This window comes from Ciconia boyciana, chromosome 13 (assembly GCF_034638445.1).
Source record: "Ciconia boyciana chromosome 13, ASM3463844v1, whole genome shotgun sequence".
NCBI lineage: Eukaryota > Metazoa > Chordata > Aves > Ciconiiformes > Ciconiidae > Ciconia > Ciconia boyciana.
The window spans coordinates 1,309,605-1,332,759 of NC_132946.1; the positions used below are offsets into that span (position 1 = coordinate 1,309,605).

A 23,155-nucleotide genomic window follows, 5' to 3' on the forward strand; every position below is an offset into this window, starting at 1 on the left:
GTTTCAAATTAAGTTTTATCCATATAATTTTGCCCTTGTGACCCTGATACTCTTGTCTTCTGGCGGTTATCAGAGAGTTGTCTTTGCTCAAACCTAAGGCTCCAGATCTTTAGAGGTGCACTGACCTCCTGAAGGGGCAGACATCAAGAAAGTAGTTGCATACTGGTATTCCTCTTTATGCCAGATGAATATCTACTCTTTACACACCTACACAGGTTAACTCAGGAGAAACTGTACATTGAAGATGGGCAAGGAGGCACGATGCTTTTTTTCTTCTTCCAGGTCTCTGGCATAAATGCTATGTTTAGCTAGGCAGTAAGTTTGGAGGACTCAGAGGTCTAATTAAGACAGATTCATAGATCCTAGTTGAATTTAGCTCCTTGGGTTCATGTTAGGGTAAGACAGAGCAATTGCACAGTGGGAATGAAAAATATTCAAAAACTCTTAAGTAACAACAGTGTGAAACCAGAAAGCAAAACCCAGAAGCTGCAGGCTAACTGCAGCTGCTTCCCAAATACAGCAGGCTAACTGCCCCTGCTTCCCACAAAGCAGAAAGGCTCATCAGCAAGTCTACTTCCCCATCTAGACAGCAGGCAACTGCCATGGGAAACCACCCAGTGGCAAACCCTACAGCCCCTGGTTACAGCTGCTGTGCTCAAGAAGGAACTTTGATGGTAAGGTGGAAAAATGAGACATGCCCTTCTGGTCTCCTGCATCTGCAGAGAGAAAGGGTCAACGCTAATGCAGACACAGCTTGCACGTGCCTCTTAATAGAAGAGGGGTACAGATAAGCCCAAACATCTAAAAAGTGCAGGCATAAGCATACCATTGATATTGTTATCTAGGAAGCAAAGGTTATAAGCTCCTTTCATAATTGCACAAAGAGTCCATCCCTTCCCTTTGGGGGCAGAGAGCTATGTGAACACTTTGCAAAGACCGAGCAGAGCATTTACCAAATATTGTATTTCTGTGCCTTGTCATTTAAGAAATCAGCTTGACACAAGCATAACAGAAGGTGGCCTGCAGCTACCAGTGGCTAAAGTCGGTGACTGAGAGAGGAGGGCGGTGAAGGGAAGGCCATTTCTTTTTACTACTTCTGTTTCTCCGAAATGACGACTGTCACTTCTAAGAACTGTTTACTTTTTCCAGTATCTCAATAATCTCCTTCCCTACATCTCCAGTCCAAGCCCATGTCAACTATTTCCAAAGCCAGGTATTCTTACAATACAGAAAGTCACATACGGTATGGTTACTTATACTTGCAACTGCTTTAAAAAAAAATACTCTTGGTGAGGCATTTGGTGAGAGAGGAAAAATGTAGTCACTAAATCAGATATAAACAGGTAATTTCTAATGAGTAAGACACTAGTCAAATTATAAATACTAAACATTTATTGTTTTTCTCATAGGAAGGTTGCAAGATTCAATTTCAAACAACAGGGCAAGGTCTTTTGTTGCCGTTGGGATTTTGTTTCTTTTAAGGGGAAAGAAAGAAGAAAGAGAAACTGGTGTAAAGATACTACCAGAAGCAGTGCAAATTTAGATTAGTTTCTTTCTTACCTTTACCATCCCAGCGCTGAACTGCCCAGCCTAGCCTTTCCCAGTTAAATAAAGCCTACTTTAACATCATCCAGTTTCTTGTACATCACTGAACAAGAATCACGGCCCCCTCTTCTTTCTCCCTTCCCCTACAAGAACATACCTAGTATAGTGACAGCCTTGTATCAACAGTAAAGCCTGGAGAAAGCTAACATGGTGACGCTTCATAAAAATTAAACTGGAACAGAATGAAAATTAACAAAATTTAACCTTCATGATCAGCCGTGCACGGTGCAGAGATATCCAATAACGCAGCTCACCAGGACTGATTTTCCAGCTTCCTGTCACAAATACATTTTACACATCCACAAAAAGACAAAAGAGGAAAATCATATAATCCAAGAACACTTTACTTTCAGTTTTGAACTAAGGAAGGCAAGCTTTTAAACAGGAATTACTGACACCTTATGAAAGTCCGTCATTATATATCTGGGAACGGGAGGCGAGTCTTGCCTCGTAACAATTGCTCACAATGGGCAAAAAAGATTCATTAAAACTACCAAAAGCCAACAGGACAGTTGACATCAGCAGCACCCGCTACTTTCTGTACTGGCGCCGCTTACGCAGATGTGCGGACTGAAGTTGGCACATGCAAAGTCCCATCATTTCTGTGATCTTGTCTCAAGTAGAAGGCAGTCACTGTGGCTTCTGGGCCTGTAGCTTCCCTCGAGCAAATATATTAGAATGTGATGTTTGCAAGACCTGTTTGAAAAGAAAGGGGAATGGGGGGGAGAAACAAGTGTTTATTCTCATACTACCTGTACTTCACTACTATTAGGACAGTTAGACACAGGAAGAAGGATGCTTTGAGAATTTTTTTTTTTTTTTAAAAACTTAAATGTAAAGGATTTAGTGGCAGGAAAGGAAATTAGGAAATATGCTGATCTGTATTTTTTTAACCCTTTTTTGATTGTGATACAGCAATTCATTTGAATAAGCCAATCTGAAGGAGTACTGAAGTTATTCATGGCAGAAGGAACAACACAGAGGCTGCTGATGAACTAAGGATCTGCCCATGAAATTAAAAAGAGAAAGCTGGGGAAAGTACCATTAATGAGGGCAGTAAATTCACTCTGGATAAAGAAAAACAGCTTTATATTAAGGCATATCCAGGCATTAGACATTTGCTTATCTCCTTTAGGATTTTTCTTTTTTGACTTCTAAGATATGCTGCGTCACTTAACCTCAGTATCCAAAATTGTCCTAAATACTTCTCTAATCACAGCAAAGAATAATGCTGGAGATCCCAGGAATACCGGCTGCTATGAACAGGTGAACTTTTTGGCCTTAGTTCCTCTAGAAATAAGTTCTGTATTACAGTCATCACTTTTTAGCCATAAGAAATCAAATGGAAAACGTGCATTTCTGCAGCTCAAAACTGTCAAAGTTGTAGGATTCGGGTCCGCAGACACCACAAGCTAGCATCTCTGTTTCAGCAGCAGCAACAGGGTATTGAAGATCTAGCTTTACCAGCTGTATCAGATGCTTTGTTACTCACTCTGGCTGAGAATATGCACAACTTCAGCAGAGATTCCATCTATTCACATATGCTAAGGCACAGCAAATAAAATTTGTTCTTGAATACTGCTTTGTCAGGAGCAAGGGAATGGCAGAGAAGGGGAGGGAAAAGATATAAACTGGCAGCCAGAGAAGTTTTCTGAAATTCTGAAATTAAAGTCCCTGAAATTGCAGAGATAAGTAGAGACAAACTGTCTGCAACAGAGCTGTCTTCTAATTTGGACAAATAATGGCTGTAGACATCCATCCTTCACCCAAACCACAATTCTTTTGATTTTATTATTTCTTAAGCAGCAGCAACATACATAATGCTACATAAAGCATAAATCAAGTTTCTCTGTTTCAAAGAAATTCCAGTCTAGGAGAGACAGAATGTTAAGAACAAAAGGAACATTTTAAAAAGTTCACTTCAGAGGGAATTTTCCCCCAGGAGAAAGCAGCATGGAAAACTTAAGTCTCAGATGGATGTAAATGGGGGCAGTGCAGAAGAAGACTGGGCTAAGTAATACAAATTTATTTTTATGTTGTCAGGACACTGTGATTTCATATACCGTGTGCCCATATGGCACTTTACGTGCATAGGATTTGTAAACCTTCCAATTAGCACTGATAGTATAAAGCAGGCAGTTATTTAAAGTAACCCATACGGCATCTTTTGGTGTAAAAATTCTAACTCCCCTGTACTGGACAGGGTTCCTCTCGGGCAATTCAGATGCCAATACAAACCCTCAAAAGGCTGTGGAGAAACAGTCACGAGAGACCACCTGGGAGGTGTTCACAGCCCCAAGAACGACAGAGAAGCAGAGCCCATTCCTGCTACAGGATACTTCTGTCATACATCTGGTGTAAATAGTCCTGGTTTTTCCACATAGGATTTCAATGTGAAGGGTCACCTCTTAGATGTTGGAGAACATTACCCAGATTACTGCTGTCCTTTGAAGCCCAGCAGATGCAGTAGTGCTGCATTAGTTGTTCAAACAGTTCCTTTTCATCTAGGAATTCAAGTCCTTCTATTCTGTAGGAATAAAAGAAAAACTGTGATTCAAACTGTAGTCTCAATACAGTTTTTAATGTACTCTTCCTCACTCCACAGGAATGAAAACCGTGGCCAATAAGGCAGTTACCTTTCTAGTAAATTAATACAGGTATTTGTCCATAATGAAGATACCACCACTACTCCTAGCCTTTGGTGTCAATGTATGAAACAAATGACCCACAAGATGTTTTCAACTTCTCATCCCTGGAATTTCATGTTCCAGGACTAATCTGTGTAACTTCTCACAAACACCAGTATTTCTCTTCTAACCCCTTTTTACTGTACGTATCTGGTCTTGCTGGATTTAAGTACACATAATAATACAGCCTAATGGAAGGAGATTTATCTTTATCAAAGGATTACAGCAAACAGTTGAAGACAGTATTTTCTCCAGACAATCGCAACAAATCCATATTATGTCTTGGAACAGTGATGGGTACACCAGTGCAGCTTCTAACAACTCTCCCACGTGAGCTCATGATGAAGCACAAACCAAATGGTACAGAGAAGATCTGAGGATTTTTTTCCTAAAATGGTTCCTACCTAGGATTCTTAAAGTAAGATCCTTGAATGTCTTCCACCAAACGGGAGAACTTCTCCCAAGCTGTGCTTGCTTTAAAAAGTTTAACCTGGCATATTCCTCTCTCTCACTCTAGATTACTTGAATATCAGAGTGTTTATTTTCCATGCTAAATATTTGGAAGGGCTGCTACTGAGAATCAAAAGAGGCTGAGGGGCAAAAGTGCCTAAATACACTCACAGATGTGCAAGTGCTGCAGATGAACACTTTTGTAAAGATTTTTATAAATAAAAAGCATTATTTGCCTCATTAATACTGAAGGACAGAGTTTACGTAACCTATTTCTTGGCATTTGGAACAAGTGAAAGGAGCTGAACAGATCTAAGGTAGTCAAAAATGCTGCAAAAAAAGTACAAGCTATATCTCTCCACAAGTGCCATATGGTACAATCACACAGTCATCGTTCTTATTTAAATAACCTATGATTTTCAGTCTCACCTGTTCAGTTCCATGCTCTGAGAAATCCCCATATGGGAATACTTATTTTGACCAAGGTAACTTGTTCGGCTAATTCAAACAATAGTTAATGAATGACTCGTAGCAATTCACACTTCATATTATATACCTAAGCAGCTACTCATTAAAAAGTTTCCCCTTTTTCAGCTTTTCTTTAATGCAAAAAATTTAACAAAATCCATGCAGATTACTGACTGTTATAACAGCCTTCGGTTATACCCTCTGTGTACTAAGCTCTGTCTAGAGACCCAGCAGTCTAGCTCATGAACATGATATGAATTTAAGAGGCATCAATCTGTTGAGAGAAGTCAGACCACGCTGTTGGGCACACCTCTCCTCTCTCTCCCTCTTTGCTTGCATAGTACAATAGGTCGCAGCACTAAATTACTGCCCTGCCTTGGCTCATTACCTAAATATGCTGCCAAGGAAGAAGGGAGGGACTAGCCATTTTCCACCCACTTGTAGTAAACGGATAAGTAATCTTACCTAGGCCTATAAGACTGGAGCAAACACTTGGATGTCATCTCCCTTGGGGACATGACAAGTGGCTACCTGTTCTGAGTGTACTTTAGGACTCCGCTCCACCCATCTAGTGTTGTGGGGGCTGGATGTTCACAAGAAACATCTTAGGTACTGTAAAAACTCAACACAGCATTTCTGTAGCGTCTTTTATCTGCAAATTTCTGTCATGAGATGCTTTATATCACACCCAAATAAATCATCACCACTGGCAGTCTATTTCTGCCAGCAATAACGCTCTGGATCATTAACGCTGCTCCAGGCATTATCCTTAAGGCTCTGCAGAGTTTCAGACTCAGACACATTCTGTCCACCTAGCTAGCATCTGCACGCAGCCTCCTCTCTGTTATACTAGGGGATTCCATACTACGTATTGACGTTAACTACCTTGGAAATGGCATCTGAAGATGACTTTTGGCCGCAAGCAAGCTATCAGTAATACCTTTTGACATCAGCCTGTGGCAAAAAGCTGTACACTTTCATCATATCAATGGCACGTGCAGATTCCCAGCCATTTAACAGCAATCGTTCCCTCTGTAAAATAAACAAGCAGCACAGTTTTCAGAGGACTCGAGGAAAAATACCAGAGAACAGTTTTCCCCCTTAAGGATTTAGTAGGCCATCTGCTTGACCTGTTCTTTGAAGAGCTCTTATACTCTTTTCTAAGCATCTGCTGCTAACCTCTGCACAGAGAGGACAGAGAGGATAGATGGAGCTGTGCTCTGATCTACCACAGCTTTTGTACAACTACCGAAACTACGTGCTATCGAGCAATCATGGCATTGATAACAGGGAACCACTTAACATGGATAGGAAAGGGCTTCAGTAGGCAGCAGCTGCCCGCCCCAAACCTACTTTGGTCACCGCTCTGGGCCTTACAGTGCACACACAGAGGCAGAACTTGCAGACAGATTAAGTTTAATATTAACACACCCAGAGCTCTGCACCCCTTTACCTGAGAGTCTAAGGACCTGCAAACTTCCACTCCAGCCAGGTTACACTGTCGTCTCTGCAAGTTCTCAATCATGATCTGTCCAAACCGGTCCGTCATATTCACCTCAGGTAGAGAATGAGACAAAAGTGTTCCCCCTTCCGAAAAGAATGTAATCGCAGTGAAAAGCAGTAACTTGGTTAAACTCTCGAATTGTCTATGTCATAAAATGTACAGGATAACATTAAAGTAAGTTTCACATATTCTTACACCAGGTCTCATTTCCCACTGCCACAACCTCCCCAGCTACCTCATGTTTACAAGTTGCGTGCCAGTTTGATGGTGGCAATGCTACTGCCTTTACAGACACAGGGACGCTGCACTGGGCACGGAAAACTGACTCTGCTTTAAGTTGTCAGCAGCTTGGTTCAGCTCTCTAGCAGTGATTTACAGCTTGGAAGATCCTGTTACTAATTCCTGGAGCCACCTAGTTCCCCCGAGGCAGCATTTTACTTCCATACAGAGAAGCTAAGTTCATGCTGATGTGATTTTTGCTCCACTTTGTCAAAGAACACAGAGAGGTAATTATGTAATGTTATATGCTCATATCCAACATTCAGCATAATTTCTTTTTCCTCTGTCTTATCTAAACCAATATTCTATTGTTTCCTCCACATATGGATTAAGCCTCAGTTCTTTTGGTTCAATATAGTCCAGCAATTGTCTTTCAGAATAGCTATATATTCTTTACAATGAGCTAACATATCTACAAAATAAAACACATTACTAAAGAAATTCAGCAGAAACTGCTGTCTATACAAAAGGATATGGCCCACTCTTATTTTACAAGCAGAACTCCCACTTCTGAGAGCAATTTTTATGACAATAATGCAGGTCTAAAAATGCCATTTTTGTTTTACCTGCTCATAATTTATAAACATCGCCACTGGAAAAGTGCTTGCTGCCCACTTTAAAAGATTTGCAGATTGCTGCGGTGTCATGTAAACCAGTACACACTCCGCTACCAGAAGCGTTGGCAAACTTTAAAACAAAAAAAGAGAACTATTTCTAGCAAAAGAACAAGAAAGATCTATAAAGAATTATTAGCAAGCAAGTAATTTCATGTCCCCAAAAATTCTTAAAAGAGCCACCCTTTTCATGAACTAGACTTTTGAGACTGAATGAAATCACTTCATCAAGTTGACTAGAACTGGGTTTTCTGGCAGTCGACAGGGGACTCTCATGGTTACAAAACAGAAATATTAGGAAACAATCTTCCCTAAGTCAACCATTCTATGAACACAGAAGAATGTGTATTCTGTAAGTCTTCTCTGAACCGTGATGGCATGAACTGAAGTGCCTACTAAAATTCACTTTGCAGAAGAATTGTACCATATATATACAATCCGAAATCTTTTAGAGATCAGTAAAATTAGGAAGAAAATACAAATTGGAAAAAAAAAGTTTTCTCTTTAAAAAAAGTTCTAAGACAAATTTTAATTAGACAAATTTGTTCAATATCTGTAAAACAAGCTTCACATATTATTATCTAACAAAATGCAATCTATAGTTTGCACGTTGCCTCTTCCCCCTCCATCCACAAAACCCCAAAAATAGACATCTACACGAGTAATCTTCCTTAGAATTATGGAGTTTTCTTTTAATTGCTAGAATGAACAGGAAAAAGAAAAGTCACTAGAAGCAGGAGAAATTCCACAAGGAGCAACAATGTAGGCAAGCAAGGCAAGATTTCAGAAGATGGAAGTGTAAAGATTTAAATGGCAATTTGATGCATTCTGCTTACCCATATGCTCTCTCCCACCCAGCCAGATAGCCGCTATTTATATATCTTGTATTTGAAAGGTATGTCCATCATCCACTCTAAAAACTTAAATCCTGCCCCCTCCAGAAGCCTAACGCTTGAACAATAAAATCCCAGATATTAGCTTCCAGAGCTAAGTTCTCAAAGGACTCCGTGACAATCACTTTACCAAAAGGTCTAGGGAACAATAGGAGTTGTAAGTGGGGGCAACAGAAAATAATTACAAGGATAAAACTTTGAAATAATTTCACATTTACAGAATTATTCTTCATTTTACCAGCTAAGCTCCCAGAAATCTTGACTCATACAGCCATTACAATAGGGGTGGAAGATGTTCACTGATCTAGGTACTGCACATCAGTCAGCATTAAAACTAAATGCAACTGAACCAACTCTGAAAAAAAGCAATTTATGACATTTTGATACGTCTCTAGTTTAGAGATAACCCTTGAATAACTTATGATTCTATTAACTAAATTTCAACCAAATTCAAGCAAGGGGTAACTCTTTTAGAAATCTCTAAAAGAGTTAAATTCATGAAGCAGAGAAAGAAAACTCTTATGAACTCTGAGGCAGAAAATGGCTGCTGCAGGAACTCATCCCCTCCAGGGCAAGGGATGGGGGGGGAAAGTGAGAAGGAATTACAGCTGCCTGCCCTGCAACAAGAGCTGTAACTTGTGCAAAAGGATCATACACCCCAAAGAGAACCAACCACCAGAAACACACTGACAGAAAGCCAGACTTCATTCCCCCCAGCGTTTTAAGAACAAGAAGCAAATCGTTCTGTAATTGATCTTCTCAGGAAGGAGGAAAACACAGTTTGCAGAATAGACTACGCAAGGAACAACCTTGCTTCAGACTTGGAACTACCGAGAAGTCCTGGCAATGCCAGCCTGCTCGGCTCAGTGAGGCTGCATGAGGTGTCTGAAAAATTCCTTCTGCTCAAAGGGCTCAGGAAAAGGTAACCATGGAAATAGCATAATGAGCACTGGATGCAGATGCTGTATGCCCAAGCCTGACTTTATTCTCACCAGTATGCTTCCACAAGCCCTCATAAAAAAAAAAAAAAATCTTACTGTATATCCAGGTTATGTTTCTTTAGCTTTTCCTCCAGATCTGATGAGAAACGGAGATCTGCTCCTACTATGGAATATCGACTCGAGTCTAGGCTGTGAGAATCTGCAAGTTTAAAATTTTGAGACACTACCGGTTACAAACAAGAGTGATGCTGAAACTATAAATTAAAAAAACCCACAGGAACATATGAATTTGAAGTCAAAGTTTGATCTGTTATACCCAACAATTAACAGCAAACTCTTCTTTTTAAAACATTAATCTCCCTTATACTTGATTGCTGTGGTTTACAGACTGTGATGTATTAGCATCAGACTCTGCAACAAGCCTACTCTTTCACTCTGCAGCCACTCTAATGCAGATAGGTTATCCCATCCGTTACCATGGTTTCAAGGAATGCAGGGAGAAGAAAAATGTGACGATTAAAGGCAGGGGTTTTTGTTTTGTTTGCAGAGTCTTTTTAGATGACCCAACATATGTACGTAGGGAACTACATAAAAAAATGTACATCACTTTCTGAAAAAACTAAGTTAAGAGTAACAATGTTCCAAATATCAACAATAGATATAGGTATATAAATTAACAATACATATAGCTATGTAATATATATGGGTAGCAGACACAGATTTGGGGACCAAAAAAAATTATCATTTAGCCTTTTCATATGATCTAGTGATGGTATTTAAGCATAGAGTCAAATTAGAAAAGGTATTCTGAGAAACAAATATTCACCCTGGGGTACAGGAGGCAGCAAGCTCCTGTAAATGCTTTCCAACATGAAGGAGGAACTAACACTGAAGTCAAAAGACACTTTGCCATCCTAGCAAAACTGTAAGGAAGCCAGCAGCAGCATGAGCATCTTGCTATCAACAATTCTGACAACCAGTTGCAATCAATTCAACTAGATGAGCCCAGTCCCCATGGAAAGCATTTTACAAATACAGTATCAAACCCACTTAAAGACACAAAGTTCTGCGGCAATATATCAGATTGCTCGTTCACGCTTTAGCTTTACCAGAGTGAAGTCATGAGGACAGAATAGCACATAATTTTTCCCTCTTACCATACGAGTGCGACAGAGCGAGCACTAAAATAAGTAAGCTAAAGAGTGAAAAAACCCAGAGTGAGAGTTTGAAGTGGCCTTGTAATGGCCAGTCAATACCCGTCTGCAGTAGCAAGCTCTGGCACAGCTCCATTTGGGATCCTGCTGCAGACAAACACAGCTCCTGAATGGTAATACGGGAGCAGATGTCAAGAGCTAGGTGAAGAGAGAAAGAGAAGCCAAGTGGCCGAAGAGACAGGATGAAAAGGGCTTTCCGTTTCAGGAAAGGAGAGGAAAAAAAAAAAAAAGGCAATTTATTAAATTAAGCAGTGTTTCAAACAATCTGGAAGATGTATCTCTGTTTAGTTTTCAAGTGACCAACTGTTTGAAAACGGCACTAGCAAGTGACAATAGCTGTCTTTCCAGCAATGTTTCCGAACAGATACAGAAAGCAGAACAGTTCACGCAGAGAGTTACAGGGGAAAAAAAAAGAAGGAAAAAAAAAAAAGTTGTGCGGCAAATGATTCAAGATTTTGAGTCAAGGCTTTTTTCCATGTGCATGTTCTGTAATAGCTTTACTACTTCCCACACCCTTCTATTTAAGTGATTATATCAAGGCCATGATAATGGCATCAAAAAAAGCCATACAAAAAACCCAACCACACACAGGAAAGTATTTATATAGTGATCGGTTTGCTGTCCAGAGATACAGCACAGTAAGCATCAGTCACCACAATTAGTATGAAATTAACGCAATCTTCTTGTCCAGCTTCATTAACTTGGACATACTGGTGTGTTAATTAAAACCAGAAATAAACTACAACAATTTTTAAGTGATTCAGTATCGGAAGTAGTACAAACATTTCACCAGAGGTGAGAATAAATGCTCACGCCGTGTTGATTCAAGCATTTCTATCACTGAAGAGCAGGAAAGAGCAAAACCTCTCAAACCTTATGTTAGAAAACTGTCTTTCACAATGGTTCAAATTTCAGCAATCAGAATTACTGATTTTGTTTTTAATAAGCTTGTATACACATGAACAAACCCCACAGCTGCTGTTATACCTTGACATGGTGGGAGAGGGGATGGGCAAAGGAAGCAACCTGGGTGATCCTCGGTGCAGCCCAGCCCAGTTGTTTTTGGAGATGTGGGTTGTGGACAAGTCAAAATAAACAGCCACATAGCCATGGCCTGGTTATTCCAAGTTACCTACTGGAACAAAACCCAAGCTAGAACAGGTTTCTTTAAGGGTAATTTGGCTCAGTGGAAATACTCTTTAAACCATAAAGCCAAGTATACTTAATGCCTTAATATAGGACTCCTTGCAGCAGAAACTTTTAAAAGGCCAAGAAAGCTGATGAGGAATGGATCGTCCTCCTCTCTTCAAAAGCCTTTTACTCCAAATGCAATCACTTTACTCCCATTTCCAGCATCCGGGCTGCCTGGTTCTCCTTCTTTGGTCCATTCAAACAGAATGTACTTGTTCCTCCACACATTTTCCTGCCAACTTCCCTCGACTCTCCATTGATGGTTGTTGGCAAACACAACCACAGATAGTACCGAGGCAGAGCTGCACACACATTATACACAAGCCGATACAATTGCTAAAAGTTGTACATTTTAAACATATTTGAAAGCACCTCATTAAATATCTCCATAATTCATGTATTTCAACATCTATGATCAATACCTTTATCTTGAAGGAAATCGTATGGAAAAATATGAAATTTACACTAGTCAATTTTAAAATGCAAAAAGAGAGGCAAAAGGAAAAAAAGCAAGAAGAAAGAGTTTAAGCTAAGCCTCTTCCAAACTCCCTTGTAAGATTTTCTGCTAGCTTCCACCTTTGGCCTATACACAGCGTTAAAAAATCCTGTAATATATAAAGTCAAAGGGATGAAGAGATCATACTTAACTAGGCAAAAGACTTCAAAATTTTAGAATCAGACTGACAACTGCTCCATCGCCTCACACTTAGATACCAGACACTCACTTATTGCAAGGCAGTGACAGCTGATCATAGCTGGAATTGCCATTGTCTCCAGCCTGGAGTCTGAAAGTCGAAGTACAGCCATAAACACCCCAGAAAATAATGTGCCGCTAGTTCATGGTCTGGCACCAATTTCTACTTTATTGCAGAGTTTGATGCTCTAAGTATGAAAATTTGCAAATATGCTGCCACCCTGACCGAGCAGCGTTGGTGCAAATGTATTTCACAATACCTGCCTATCTACAGAGCAGCTGAAAAAAGAAAAAGCACATTTCAGCTTGGTAGCTCAGTCCCGTGGTCTCCATTGATTTCCTCTTACGAACAAGAAGTTTATTTTAATTGAATCAATTTTTTTGGTCTTAAAAAAAGCCCCTACTTTTTTTTTCTTACTGTAATCTCACTCTTCCGAAGATGAGTGATCTCCCCGCAGATGAGAGCCCTGCATGCTCCATCAGATCTCTGCCGCTGCCAGGAGCACTGCTGCCTTCCCTCCTGGCTGGGCCAGAGACCACCACCCATGCTGCACTAACACACAAGTCAGTGGCCATTTTCAAATAAACAGGGCCACCTGGTTGTGACTCAGGCCAGCTGTCCTGATGCTGGCATAGCCAGCAACATTTGGTGGCTTAATCCATTGAAAAATCCCATATTCCAAGCACTAATTCCCACCCAGATGCCAGTATTTCATGTTGTTTTTTTAGCAAAGTTGTTTGGTCATGATGTTCTTTTCTAGAGCACGGAGCTACCTTACAGTTTTCTTTGTGATGCTCCCACTCAGCATATTCAGTTATGTACAAAGTTTCTCTCTTGTACTTGTCTGAAATGAAGGTTTGAGAAATACCAGATTCTGACTTCATTTGAGGAATACAAGGGAAGGGAGAGGGAAGGAGAGAAAGAAAATGACCCCCGTCACTCCAGCCCCACCCCATCTACCCAACACAGACTCTCGCAGACCAGATGCACGCTTCTGTTATCCATGCATAGTGCAACAGAGAACATGTTGCTCTGTTCATACCACTTGTATGTATACTTTCCATGACTTTTGGTACAGAAGTAACAATATAAGTAGTTCGAACTTAGACATCATTACAGTAACTGAACGGTAGCAGGAGTTGCTTATAGTTGCCTTTTGACCTCACTGCAATAAAATTTTTCTTCACAGAAATATGCTACCAGCAAGTAAATGCTCTGTTTGATGGTGGCCCTCAGACACTCACCCACTACCTTAATCCATCTGCTGAAGCAGCATTACAGAATCACAGGCGCACGAAGCGCAGTGTTTCCTCTGCTACAAGAGTTCAGAGTTTTCTTTTCTTACTCTCTTCTTAGATTAGTGAAACAATTTCCTGGAGGTTTTCCAAGAGACAGCATGCAGGATACTATTGACTCAAACTGATTTCATTAGGATTTTCATCCTAAGGTATCTGGCAGCTTTACAAGCAACCAGCCCATACAACCTATTCTGCAGGCTCACAGGCATGACAGTATGGGTTTCACTCAGGCTGTTTATACCTACAACATCAGAACAGGGTACATGTCAAAACACAAAGAAATTTAGTTTGTCTTGCAAGCACAGGATCCTCCCCAATGCAAGGCACACAAGTCACCAAGACAGCAACAACCCTGATGTCTGCATTGGGTCACAAGCAAGTTTGGAAACGGAGGAAAAAGGAAGTTAAAACAACCAACTCCCAAAGCTGGACTAGACAGGGCCAGAAAGCGTATGAGTGGCACTGAAAGGTAATAGTTCACTGAAGTGTAATTTGCACTTGCAAGGTAGCAAAGGTGGAGTACTAACTTCCCAACGCTAGCAACTGCATCATAAACCAGATAGCACCACTGAACTTTGAAAACAATTTAACCTGATATTACCACAGCAATGTCAAATTACTGCACAAATTCACTGCTTTCCCCTGGAGATCTAACATTCCCTAGGAAACAGCAAAGCTGTTCAATGACAAGTGTCATCTTGCTGCATTCAAGGGCAGAGGCCACAAATATCTATACTTGGATTGCAAGCCATGCTGTCATTGCTTTGTCTAAAGGACAAGGAGAAAGCAGATGTTGCTCTGAAGCCAATAAAGTTGTCTATTAGCACTAGCTTCATGAAATGAAAATAGCGCGAGAAGAAAAGCAGTTAAGAGAGCAAGGGTCATGTCACTTGATATTACAACAATGCAAAAATCAAATTCCAAAGCATCTGAACAAATTATGCTTGGTATGCAAGAGACAGCAGTGTTGGAACTGATGTGGGTGGGGGACGGGGGTGGGACAACCTCCTTCCCCAAGACTCTCAAATCCTGGTCCATATCCCCACCCTGAAAACCACAAAAATGAGGAACATTTCCCTACCTGGAAATGCTGCTTCATGATGCCCCACTACAATTCCCAGAACACTGCATTAGTCTAACAGCTGTATCAGGGCAGACCAAAGGTCCCCCTAGTATGGTATCCTGCCTCTCTCAGATGCCAACAGCAGCTACCTAGGGAAAAGACAAAGAGAGGGCAAATACGTACTACTAATACTGGCATCTATGTTGTTTTCTACCTTTTTTCTAAGAATCCTTAAATTTGATTTGGATTTCTGGACCATTACTTGAGCCAATGTTTTCATCTATCTATTTATTATACTACCCAGATCTTGTGCGCAGGCAGCAGTAATCAGCGAGCAGCCTATCATTTACATGTGAGGCACAAACTGCTTTTTCCACCCATGTGCATCACTTTATATTAATCTGTATCGAATTTATCACCAAGTCACTAATTTCACAAGATTCTTCTACAGTTCTTCACCACTTTGAAGAGTTTGGACTTGCCAACAAGCTGTCACTTACTAGTCACTCTATTTTCCCAATCATTTCTTAGTGTTGAACAACAACATATCCCTGAGCACAGCTCTCCATCTCCCTCCATAATGAAAATGAACAACATATGCCTACCCTCCATCCCCAGCTCTTTATCCATATGAGAACCATTCCTTCCCCCCACAACAACCATGCAATTCATCTGGCAAACTTCGGTAAGGGACACCGTCAAAACACATTTTTTAATTCAAGCACTATATTAATTGGATGTCCTTTTCCAATATATCTGTTGACTCCTATAGAGAGCTCCAATAGGTTTGTGAGGCATAACTTACCTTTACAAAAGCCATGCTGACTCTTTCTCAACACATTATATTATTCCTGTGTTCCACTAAGACTGTCTGTTAGAGTTTCTACTAATTTTTCCAGTAGAGACATCAGTCCTACTGGCTTGTAGTTCCCTGGATTTCTCCTGGAGCCCATTTGAGTCACAGCCGCCACCTTCCAGTTCTCAGGTACTAAGACAGTTTTAAAATGAGAGGGTATATAACAGTTAGTAGCTGAGCGAATTCATTGTCAAGTTCCTTTAGAACTGCAAGAAATCTCTATACATCCGACTGTTTGATTCGTCTGCTTAGGCCACAGCCTCTTCTGGTGGCACTTCCACCTGAAGCAGTGCCGTTGGTATGTCCTTAAATGAGAGTTCCCACATGGCTTTCACTCAAAATGGCCTGTGGTTATCGAGTGCCAGTTCAAACTGGGATTCCCCAACAGACTTCCACCATCTCCAAGTACCTGGACATTATGCTACATCCCAAAGATCTCAGTGTAGTAGAGCCATCATCAGCCCCATTACAGGAAAATGGCTACCCTAAACTATTTAAAACCCAACACTTAGAAAGAACAAGAAAAACAGTTTTAGAGAAATAAGCCACTCCAATACATTCACACAGTGATACATTAGTTGCTGTTGACTGCTTTGACTTGCTAATTAGTAGCTTTTGATTACAGTACACTGCTGCAACTTGATAACTTTGCAGTTGTTTTGCTGTACTACGTATCTACAGCTGTTCAGTAACACAAATACTATCGAACCCTTCTGATCGACCTCGTATTAATGCCTTTTTAACAGTGCCTATGCAGCATACCTCACTGTATATAAGAGGTACGTTATAAGAAGGTCTCTTAACTAAAACACGGTGGTACTTAGGAGCCCTTTTTCTGAGATGGGGCACTGGGCTTTCATCTTTTGAGACCTGAATGTATAATGGAGAATTCTGCCATTCAAATGACATCTAAAAGGTTGGTAAGTTAAGACCCTCTAATATGCAGCAATAAAATGTGCATAATATGCATAAATATGCATGGTCAAGTCAGTGTGTGGTAGTACTCTGATCCAAGTTAAAGCACTAAAAGAGCCTCGGCGTGAAGCACCTACACCTTGCCACTGGCAGCACGAGCACAGCTCCTCACTCTTTTTGTACTCTTCCTCACCCTCTGGAGGGCCCTTTCAAGCCCTCCAGATCCTTCGCTAGAATTGTGCTTATTAAAAGCACCTCTAGATGTAACCAGATGTAATCACATCAGGGAACACAAAACACTGCTAGCTCTGTTTTAGGGTCACATCTGCTAACACAAATGAGTTGGTATCGTAGATGCAGATAATTACTGTTCCTCCTAAAGGGTCCACAGCAGCTACTGTAGTGCAGTATCTGCTATTTGGGCACTGAAAACGTTACTCAACGGAACCCAGTTTTTCTTCCACAAGTACAGAGGTTTTCAAATTATAATCCTGACACAAACATAATGAGGCTGTAAGCCAAGACAGTACAACCACATGACACCTCCTGAATCTAAGATCCTCTTCATACTAGAATGTAACAAATGGCGCTGGCTCCCGAGAATGGACTTTGCAGGCTGCATTTATTCTGTGAAGACTTTGCTAAATGTAAAGACTTGTGCTCTTACTGAGACAGAAAGAAGACAGAGGAAAATGCTCAATAGATATTTTAATCCAGTATACATGACTATCAGTAGCATTTTTCCTTTTCTATGACAGAAAAGAAAAATATAATTTAAGCTGAGATAATATGAGAGAAGAAAAAAAAAACCAACAACTTTCTGGCAGAATAAAACCACTTCAAGAGAAGACATTTCTAACATGACACAGAACAAATGGGCAGGAGTCTGTAAGAGAAGAAAAAAGACTCTCTTCCCTCCCAATTCTCTGTCCAAACACCATTTCAAACATTAAAAGCCTGCCCACATAGCAGAACAAAATGATCAGAAAAGTTTTAAAAGTGCTGCAGTACATTGCTGACTTATTTTTAAGATGACTCACCTATTAGAAGAGAGTCCCCTGAATGGGATTCCATAATTGGTTTTGACAGGGGAGGTTTTGATCTGTGGGAAGAAGGAAGAAGCATCTCTGAGCAGTTAAGCTTGTTTAACAGTGTGCTTACAATTTTTTTTTTTTTAACATAGATATGTGTGTGTGTTAAAAACAGACAAGAGAATACCTCTGCCCTCTACTGGAAATAAAAACGTTTGCAAGTTAGACTGTAATAAGTTGCAGTTGAGTTTTATACCAAATGACTCAAATTTTCAGGTAATCTTTCAACAGAAATCCAGACACGCTCGTCAAGTATCCTCCATAAGCCTTAATGTATTCATTCAAACAGAATATTCACATATACTACCAGCTATCCCACCTCTCTAACTGAACATGCAAGTCTGGGAACTTATTGCTGTCTTCAATAGCAAGAGAAGAAGACTTAATCGCCTCTAATCATCGTGAGGCTTCCCCTGCCCGTTATATTTTACATAATTAAGAATATAGCCTGCTTGCCTCCCTGAAGCTTCCACATACCCACTTCTCCAATTCGGAATAGTGGCTGCACAGTCACATGTATGACTTGCCCACACAATGAAACCTTTATTCTAAATCCTAGAGCATGAAGAGTTTCTCAGAAGAGACGTGAAGTAATTGTAGCTTGCAATTAATGACATTTTGCTGAACTACATTCAGTTTCACATACCTAAACATAAGCATTATACTTACTTGATATTATGTATTTTTCTTGCGACTATCATTGGAAAATCCACTTCAAAATATTTTTTAGGGAGGAGATTTTCATCCTGAGAATTGGAGTAAGACTCTAGAATTAGGGGCATTCAAGTTTCACGTGCACATGACAAGAAGATAATAACCTTAAGTCGTAAACAATTTTGGTTTAGATTACACTGGCATTTGTAACTGTAGTATAACTTCATGTCCCACAGCTTAAAAAAAACCCAAACCAACAAAAACAGTTGAGAGACATTAGAATGTCCTCTAAGCATTAAGGAAATTATTTAACGTTTTACATAATGCAGCAATCCTAGACACTAGATCACTGAAACATATATTCCGACAATATATTATCAGGATTTAGAGGAGCACAGCAACAGGAAACTATTACGACATCTACCATGCACCTTCAGTATATTCTTCTAAGGAAGGAATCAGGAATATTTTGCACAGGTTTACATAGAAAGTGACCACATTCCACAATTTGTCCTCAAACCAACAGCCAGACTACAAGTGCATCAGTATTCCCCTACTACAAAAAAGGGGAAAACCTCTTCATTTCGTGTTGTCACTATTTGACACCCTGATAGATAAGCTGTACCAAGTTTCTCCCCATGCAGTGACCCTTTTGTGACAGATTCGTACTGCTAGCTCTAGCTTGTCAACCTCACGAATTTCTGAACAGTAGATTAAATCGGTAGTCAGAACACTGAGGCGCTCGGTTAACTGGGTCCCATCTTCTGTACATTAATTATACCACATCTGCTCTTTACAAGGAGAAAGAATTGGAATTACAGGCCCCACTTCAGCTTTTAAAACCACTGTTACAGGAAAGTTAATAAAAATGTGTATAACATAGTTTTCATGGGAATGCAGGTAAGAAAAAAGCTTCAATTCTCAGGAAAAATTCATTATTTTTTCCCCTCCACTGACTGAAATATAATGAATTGTGACCAAGCAAAATGCGACTGGCCTCCTTGGGCTTTCTTCCAGAAACCAAATTTACAAATGTAAATGCTAATGAGAAGACAAGTTCATTCAGAATTATACCATCATATAATACCTGAATAATCTGAATTTTTGTGAATTACATACATACAAACAGACATATATATTTACATAGATAAACTCACATTTATATAAATAATTTAGAAACATGTAAATAGAGCCTGTAAAATCCTGTACCTTGGTACCTTATTCCTGTTTTAATACAGGATTAAAAAAGTGAAATCTTATGACTTAAAGAGGACAGCAAATGTGGAGTTCAAGCTCTGTTTCTGAAGAGGTCAGCTTCTGGCTCACACTTTCTGGTAAAAGCCGGTGAAAATCACAGCCCCTCCTGTGCACTGAGGTTTAAAGATACCTAAACTAATTCTAAGCAGGCTGAGAACTGAGGCAGACCAGCCAGCGCAGTCAGCCTCGCTGCACGCCTCCACGTCGTACTACAAAATGCAGCACCGATAAGCCCTCACAGAAGCGCTTCAAACGTCCACACAAATCTTTGTCTTCAGCCAAGTTCGTTACTCACAGCTATCATTACCTTTAATCTCCAGAACAGGGTATCCATGCCAGCCCCAAGATTTACAATTTGACAGTTGCATTCTGTCTTCTTTAGGAAAGCTTTAATCAGATAACTGACTCCATGAACACGAGCATAATAGCCTGGTAACAAAAAAAAAGTTTGGTTTTAATTATTATTTTCATATAATACTTGATGTTTAACACTCATTAAGAATTTTAGGTAATCTATTAAAAAAATGGTGTTTCTTAGGAAGAATAATACACTCTTTTTAAGATACCTAAGGGGTTTGGGTGTTTTTTTGTGTGTGTGGGTTTTTGTTTTTTGTTTTTATTATTACTAACAAATCTGATACACTGATAAAACAGGATTCCTTGGGTCAATAAAAGTTTTAGTCAAGTTTCGCCTCAAACCAAGCAGAATAATTCTAGCTGGTGTGCACACTTTTGCAGAGACCAGGGCTGACACACCCTTCTGTCCTGAGTCAAAGCAACATTTTTGACTGCTTTGTAGAGATTACTGCACGCCAAGACACACAGAGACATTCCATTCAGAATACAGAAAGCAAAGGATAAGAGTTTTGATTTAAAGAATAATATTTAAAAGATCAGATGCAATATAGAATTAGTACTGTGAAGAAAACTTGTCTCATTCTTTTACATATTTCCTACACTCCGTAATACCCAGTAGACGGAGGTTTTGTCAGGTGCTCTTCAAGACCAGTTAAGAACACGTTTGCACTGTCTTCATTCAAGTTCACATGCCAACTTGCCTCTATTGATTTCAGGTGCTTTTCTCTCTTTGGCTTGTCTCACAAAATACTGGATGTAAGGGTCCTTCCAGTAGCCAACACTTACAGCAAACCTGTCCAGCGGAGGGGGAAAAAAAAAAAAAGAAGTATGAAATAAGGCCACCAAGATTTATTCTATAAGATACGCGGGCCAAAAAAGTCACTCTCTGGGTGTGTACATGCAGACAAAGTTTAAAAACCCTGTTGAACGTGTGGAACTATCTCAGTTAAGAAGTTATAGAAAGTCTAGTAAAAAATGTTGGCTCTTGCCATATTAAACAAGCATCTTTTTAATGGCCTCTGCACCACTTGATGAACCTCTGCAAGCGAAGACCCTAATCTGGAATATTTCCTCCTCGAGGACCCAGCAAACAGAGGAATTGTCTGTCCGAAGTTCCTCAGACCGCACACAAAGCATGCCTTACTTCCATACATCATTCTGCTACGAGCTGTTTGCACTTATTCCAGAGCTTCTACGTCTGACTTTAACACAGACAACAGTGCTATTCTATTCTAATAGAACTTACTAGTTTTACAGCTGAGTTGAAAAGGCAAACTCTCAAAAACAAACTCAACCGCCCAACAATTTGCTGCTACACCAATAACAAAGGATAGAACAAAAAGCCAGCAATAGCCAAAGTTAAATTCACGCCCATGCACAACAGGGCAACAAAACCCATCACCCTCCCAGCACCCATCCTCCCGAGGAGGTGAAATAAAGAATTCTGACAAATATCACGATGTTTTTTTCCCTGAGATATCGAACATCGCTGAAATTTCCCATTCCCACTATTAGACAGTATAATTCTAGCTATCCCTGTATGGTTTTATAAACGAACCCTAAGTTGAAAATTGGGCAGGTGTTTAATAACAGGACCGGGAAACTTCGTGGCGAAGCTGAGGACTGAAGCTGTCGGTCCAAGGGACGAGCACCTTCAGCGCAAACCCCCCGCCCTCACCGGGGAGCTCTGGCCGGGGCCTGACGTGCATTCGCTCCTCTGCAGCCTCGCTCGCTACACCGCTCCGCGAGTGCTTCCCCGGCCAGCCGGCCCTTGCAGCCGCTGGGGCCCCGGGTTCCGCTCTCGGCCTCGGTGCAAAGGACACCGGCACGGCCGGGCACGGCGGCACCCTTCCGCGGGGCAGCACCTGGGAAAAGAAGGGGCTCTACCCCCTCTCCTCCAGCCCGGCTTCCCGGGGGTCGGGCCGGGCCGCGCCTCGCCGCCTCCCCGCCCGCTCTGCCCGCCCTCGCCCCCGCCAGCACCGCCCCAGGGCCGCGGCCCGGTGCGAGGGGACGCCGGAGGGGCCCGGCCCGGCCCACCGCACCCCGCCCCGCCGCTCCCCCCCAGGCGCCGCTACCGTTTGCAGACGGACGCGTCCTCGCACGTGCCCCGGACCGCCTCGTCCGCCTCGTCGAGGCCGACGGCGGAGAGGGGGTCGCGGGCAGCGGCCGCCATGGAGGGCGCGAGGCTCGGCCGCCCGCCGCTGCCGCCACCGCCCCTGCGGCCCGGCCCCCGCCACCCCTCATTGGGCGGCCTCCGCAGAGCGGCCCGCCGGAGCTCGGCAGCGATTGGTCCACGGCCTCATCCATTTCCATAGCGCCCAATGAGAGAGCGCGGGCTGCACCGCCCCCGCCCAGGAAACGGCGGCAGTACCGCAAGGGAAGCCGGAAGCAGTAGTCTTGGGGGACTCTCGGCGATAAGGCCGCGGGGAGTACGGGACAGGGGTGGGTCCCGGGGCTGTCCGCTCCGGGAGGGGCGGCCCCCACGCACCGAGCCCGGCCCAGCTGCCGCTCCTGGAGCAGCAGCGCCCCTCGCTCCCGAGAGAGCGGTGGGCGGAGGAGCCGCTATCGCGCCGCGGAGCGCCGACATCCGGGCCCCGGGCGGGACATCCGGGTTTCCGACCGCCACGCCCCTCCCGGGGCCCCGGCTGTTCCCCGCGGCACGTGACGGTGGGGGCGGGGCCGGAAGCGGCGGCGGGTTCCGGTGTGGGCGGGGCCGGGGGCGCCGCCGCGAGCAGGGAGGAGGAGGCGGCGGCGGCAGGAGGCCGGGCCGGGGCGGTGGTGGCGGAGCAGCGGGGTCCCGGTGGGAGGCCGAGGGGGGACAGCCGCCGTCATGAAGAAGCAGTTCAACCGGATGAAGCAGCTGGCCAACCAGACCGTCGGCAGGTGGGCGGCGGGGCCGGGGTCCCGCGGCCGTGGGCGGCCCTGCCCGGCTGGGTCGGGGCGCCGGCGGGGCTCGGGCGGCGGCTCCGCTCCGCTTTTCCCGGCGGGGAGCGGGCGGAGGCCGTCCGCAATCTCGGCCGCGCGTCGGGGCGGGGGAGGGACCGGGCACGGCGGGGCTTCCCGCGCCTCTCTGAGCGGGGCCTTTTGGGGAAGAAAAACTTCTGTCAGCTCAGACAGAAACTG

General features: G+C 42.5%; 2 protein-coding genes across 7 annotated transcripts in view; one reads left to right on the forward strand and one right to left on the reverse strand.

Annotated features, from left to right (window-relative positions):
• Nucleotides 1–1,398: 1,398 nt before the first annotated feature.
• On the reverse strand, nt 1,399–22,254 carry LCMT1 (leucine carboxyl methyltransferase 1). 3 transcript variants are annotated; one of them, XM_072877572.1, is made up of 11 exons: nt 22,108–22,254; nt 20,734–20,825; nt 19,983–20,104; nt 18,434–18,510; nt 17,714–17,775; nt 9,538–9,640; nt 7,560–7,680; nt 6,664–6,765; nt 6,151–6,242; nt 4,035–4,132; nt 1,399–2,301 (listed from the first exon to the last, which is right to left on the reverse strand). In XM_072877572.1, exons 1-11 carry the CDS (start codon nt 22,203–22,205, stop codon nt 2,279–2,281), a joined length of 990 nt encoding a protein of 329 aa, XP_072733673.1. In that variant the 5' UTR covers nt 22,206–22,254; the 3' UTR covers nt 1,399–2,278. The 3 variants fall into 3 exon arrangements, with proteins under 3 accessions (XP_072733673.1, XP_072733672.1, XP_072733674.1); XM_072877571.1 differs by having other exon boundaries at nt 4,011–4,132; XM_072877573.1 differs by lacking the exons at nt 7,560–7,680; nt 9,538–9,640 and having other exon boundaries at nt 4,011–4,132; nt 6,664–6,797.
• Nucleotides 22,255–22,756: 502 nt separating this feature from the next.
• Nucleotides 22,757–23,155, forward strand: part of ARHGAP17 (Rho GTPase activating protein 17) — a 49,168-nt gene continuing 48,769 nt past the window's right edge. For 3 of the 4 annotated variants that reach the window (XM_072877567.1, XM_072877568.1, XM_072877570.1), the window contains exon 1: nt 22,757–22,915. In XM_072877567.1, the coding sequence (XP_072733668.1) occupies nt 22,863–22,915 (53 nt within the window). In that variant the 5' untranslated portion in view covers nt 22,757–22,862. The remainder of the gene's footprint in view (nt 22,916–23,155) is intronic. The other variant, XM_072877566.1, reaches the window with a different exon arrangement.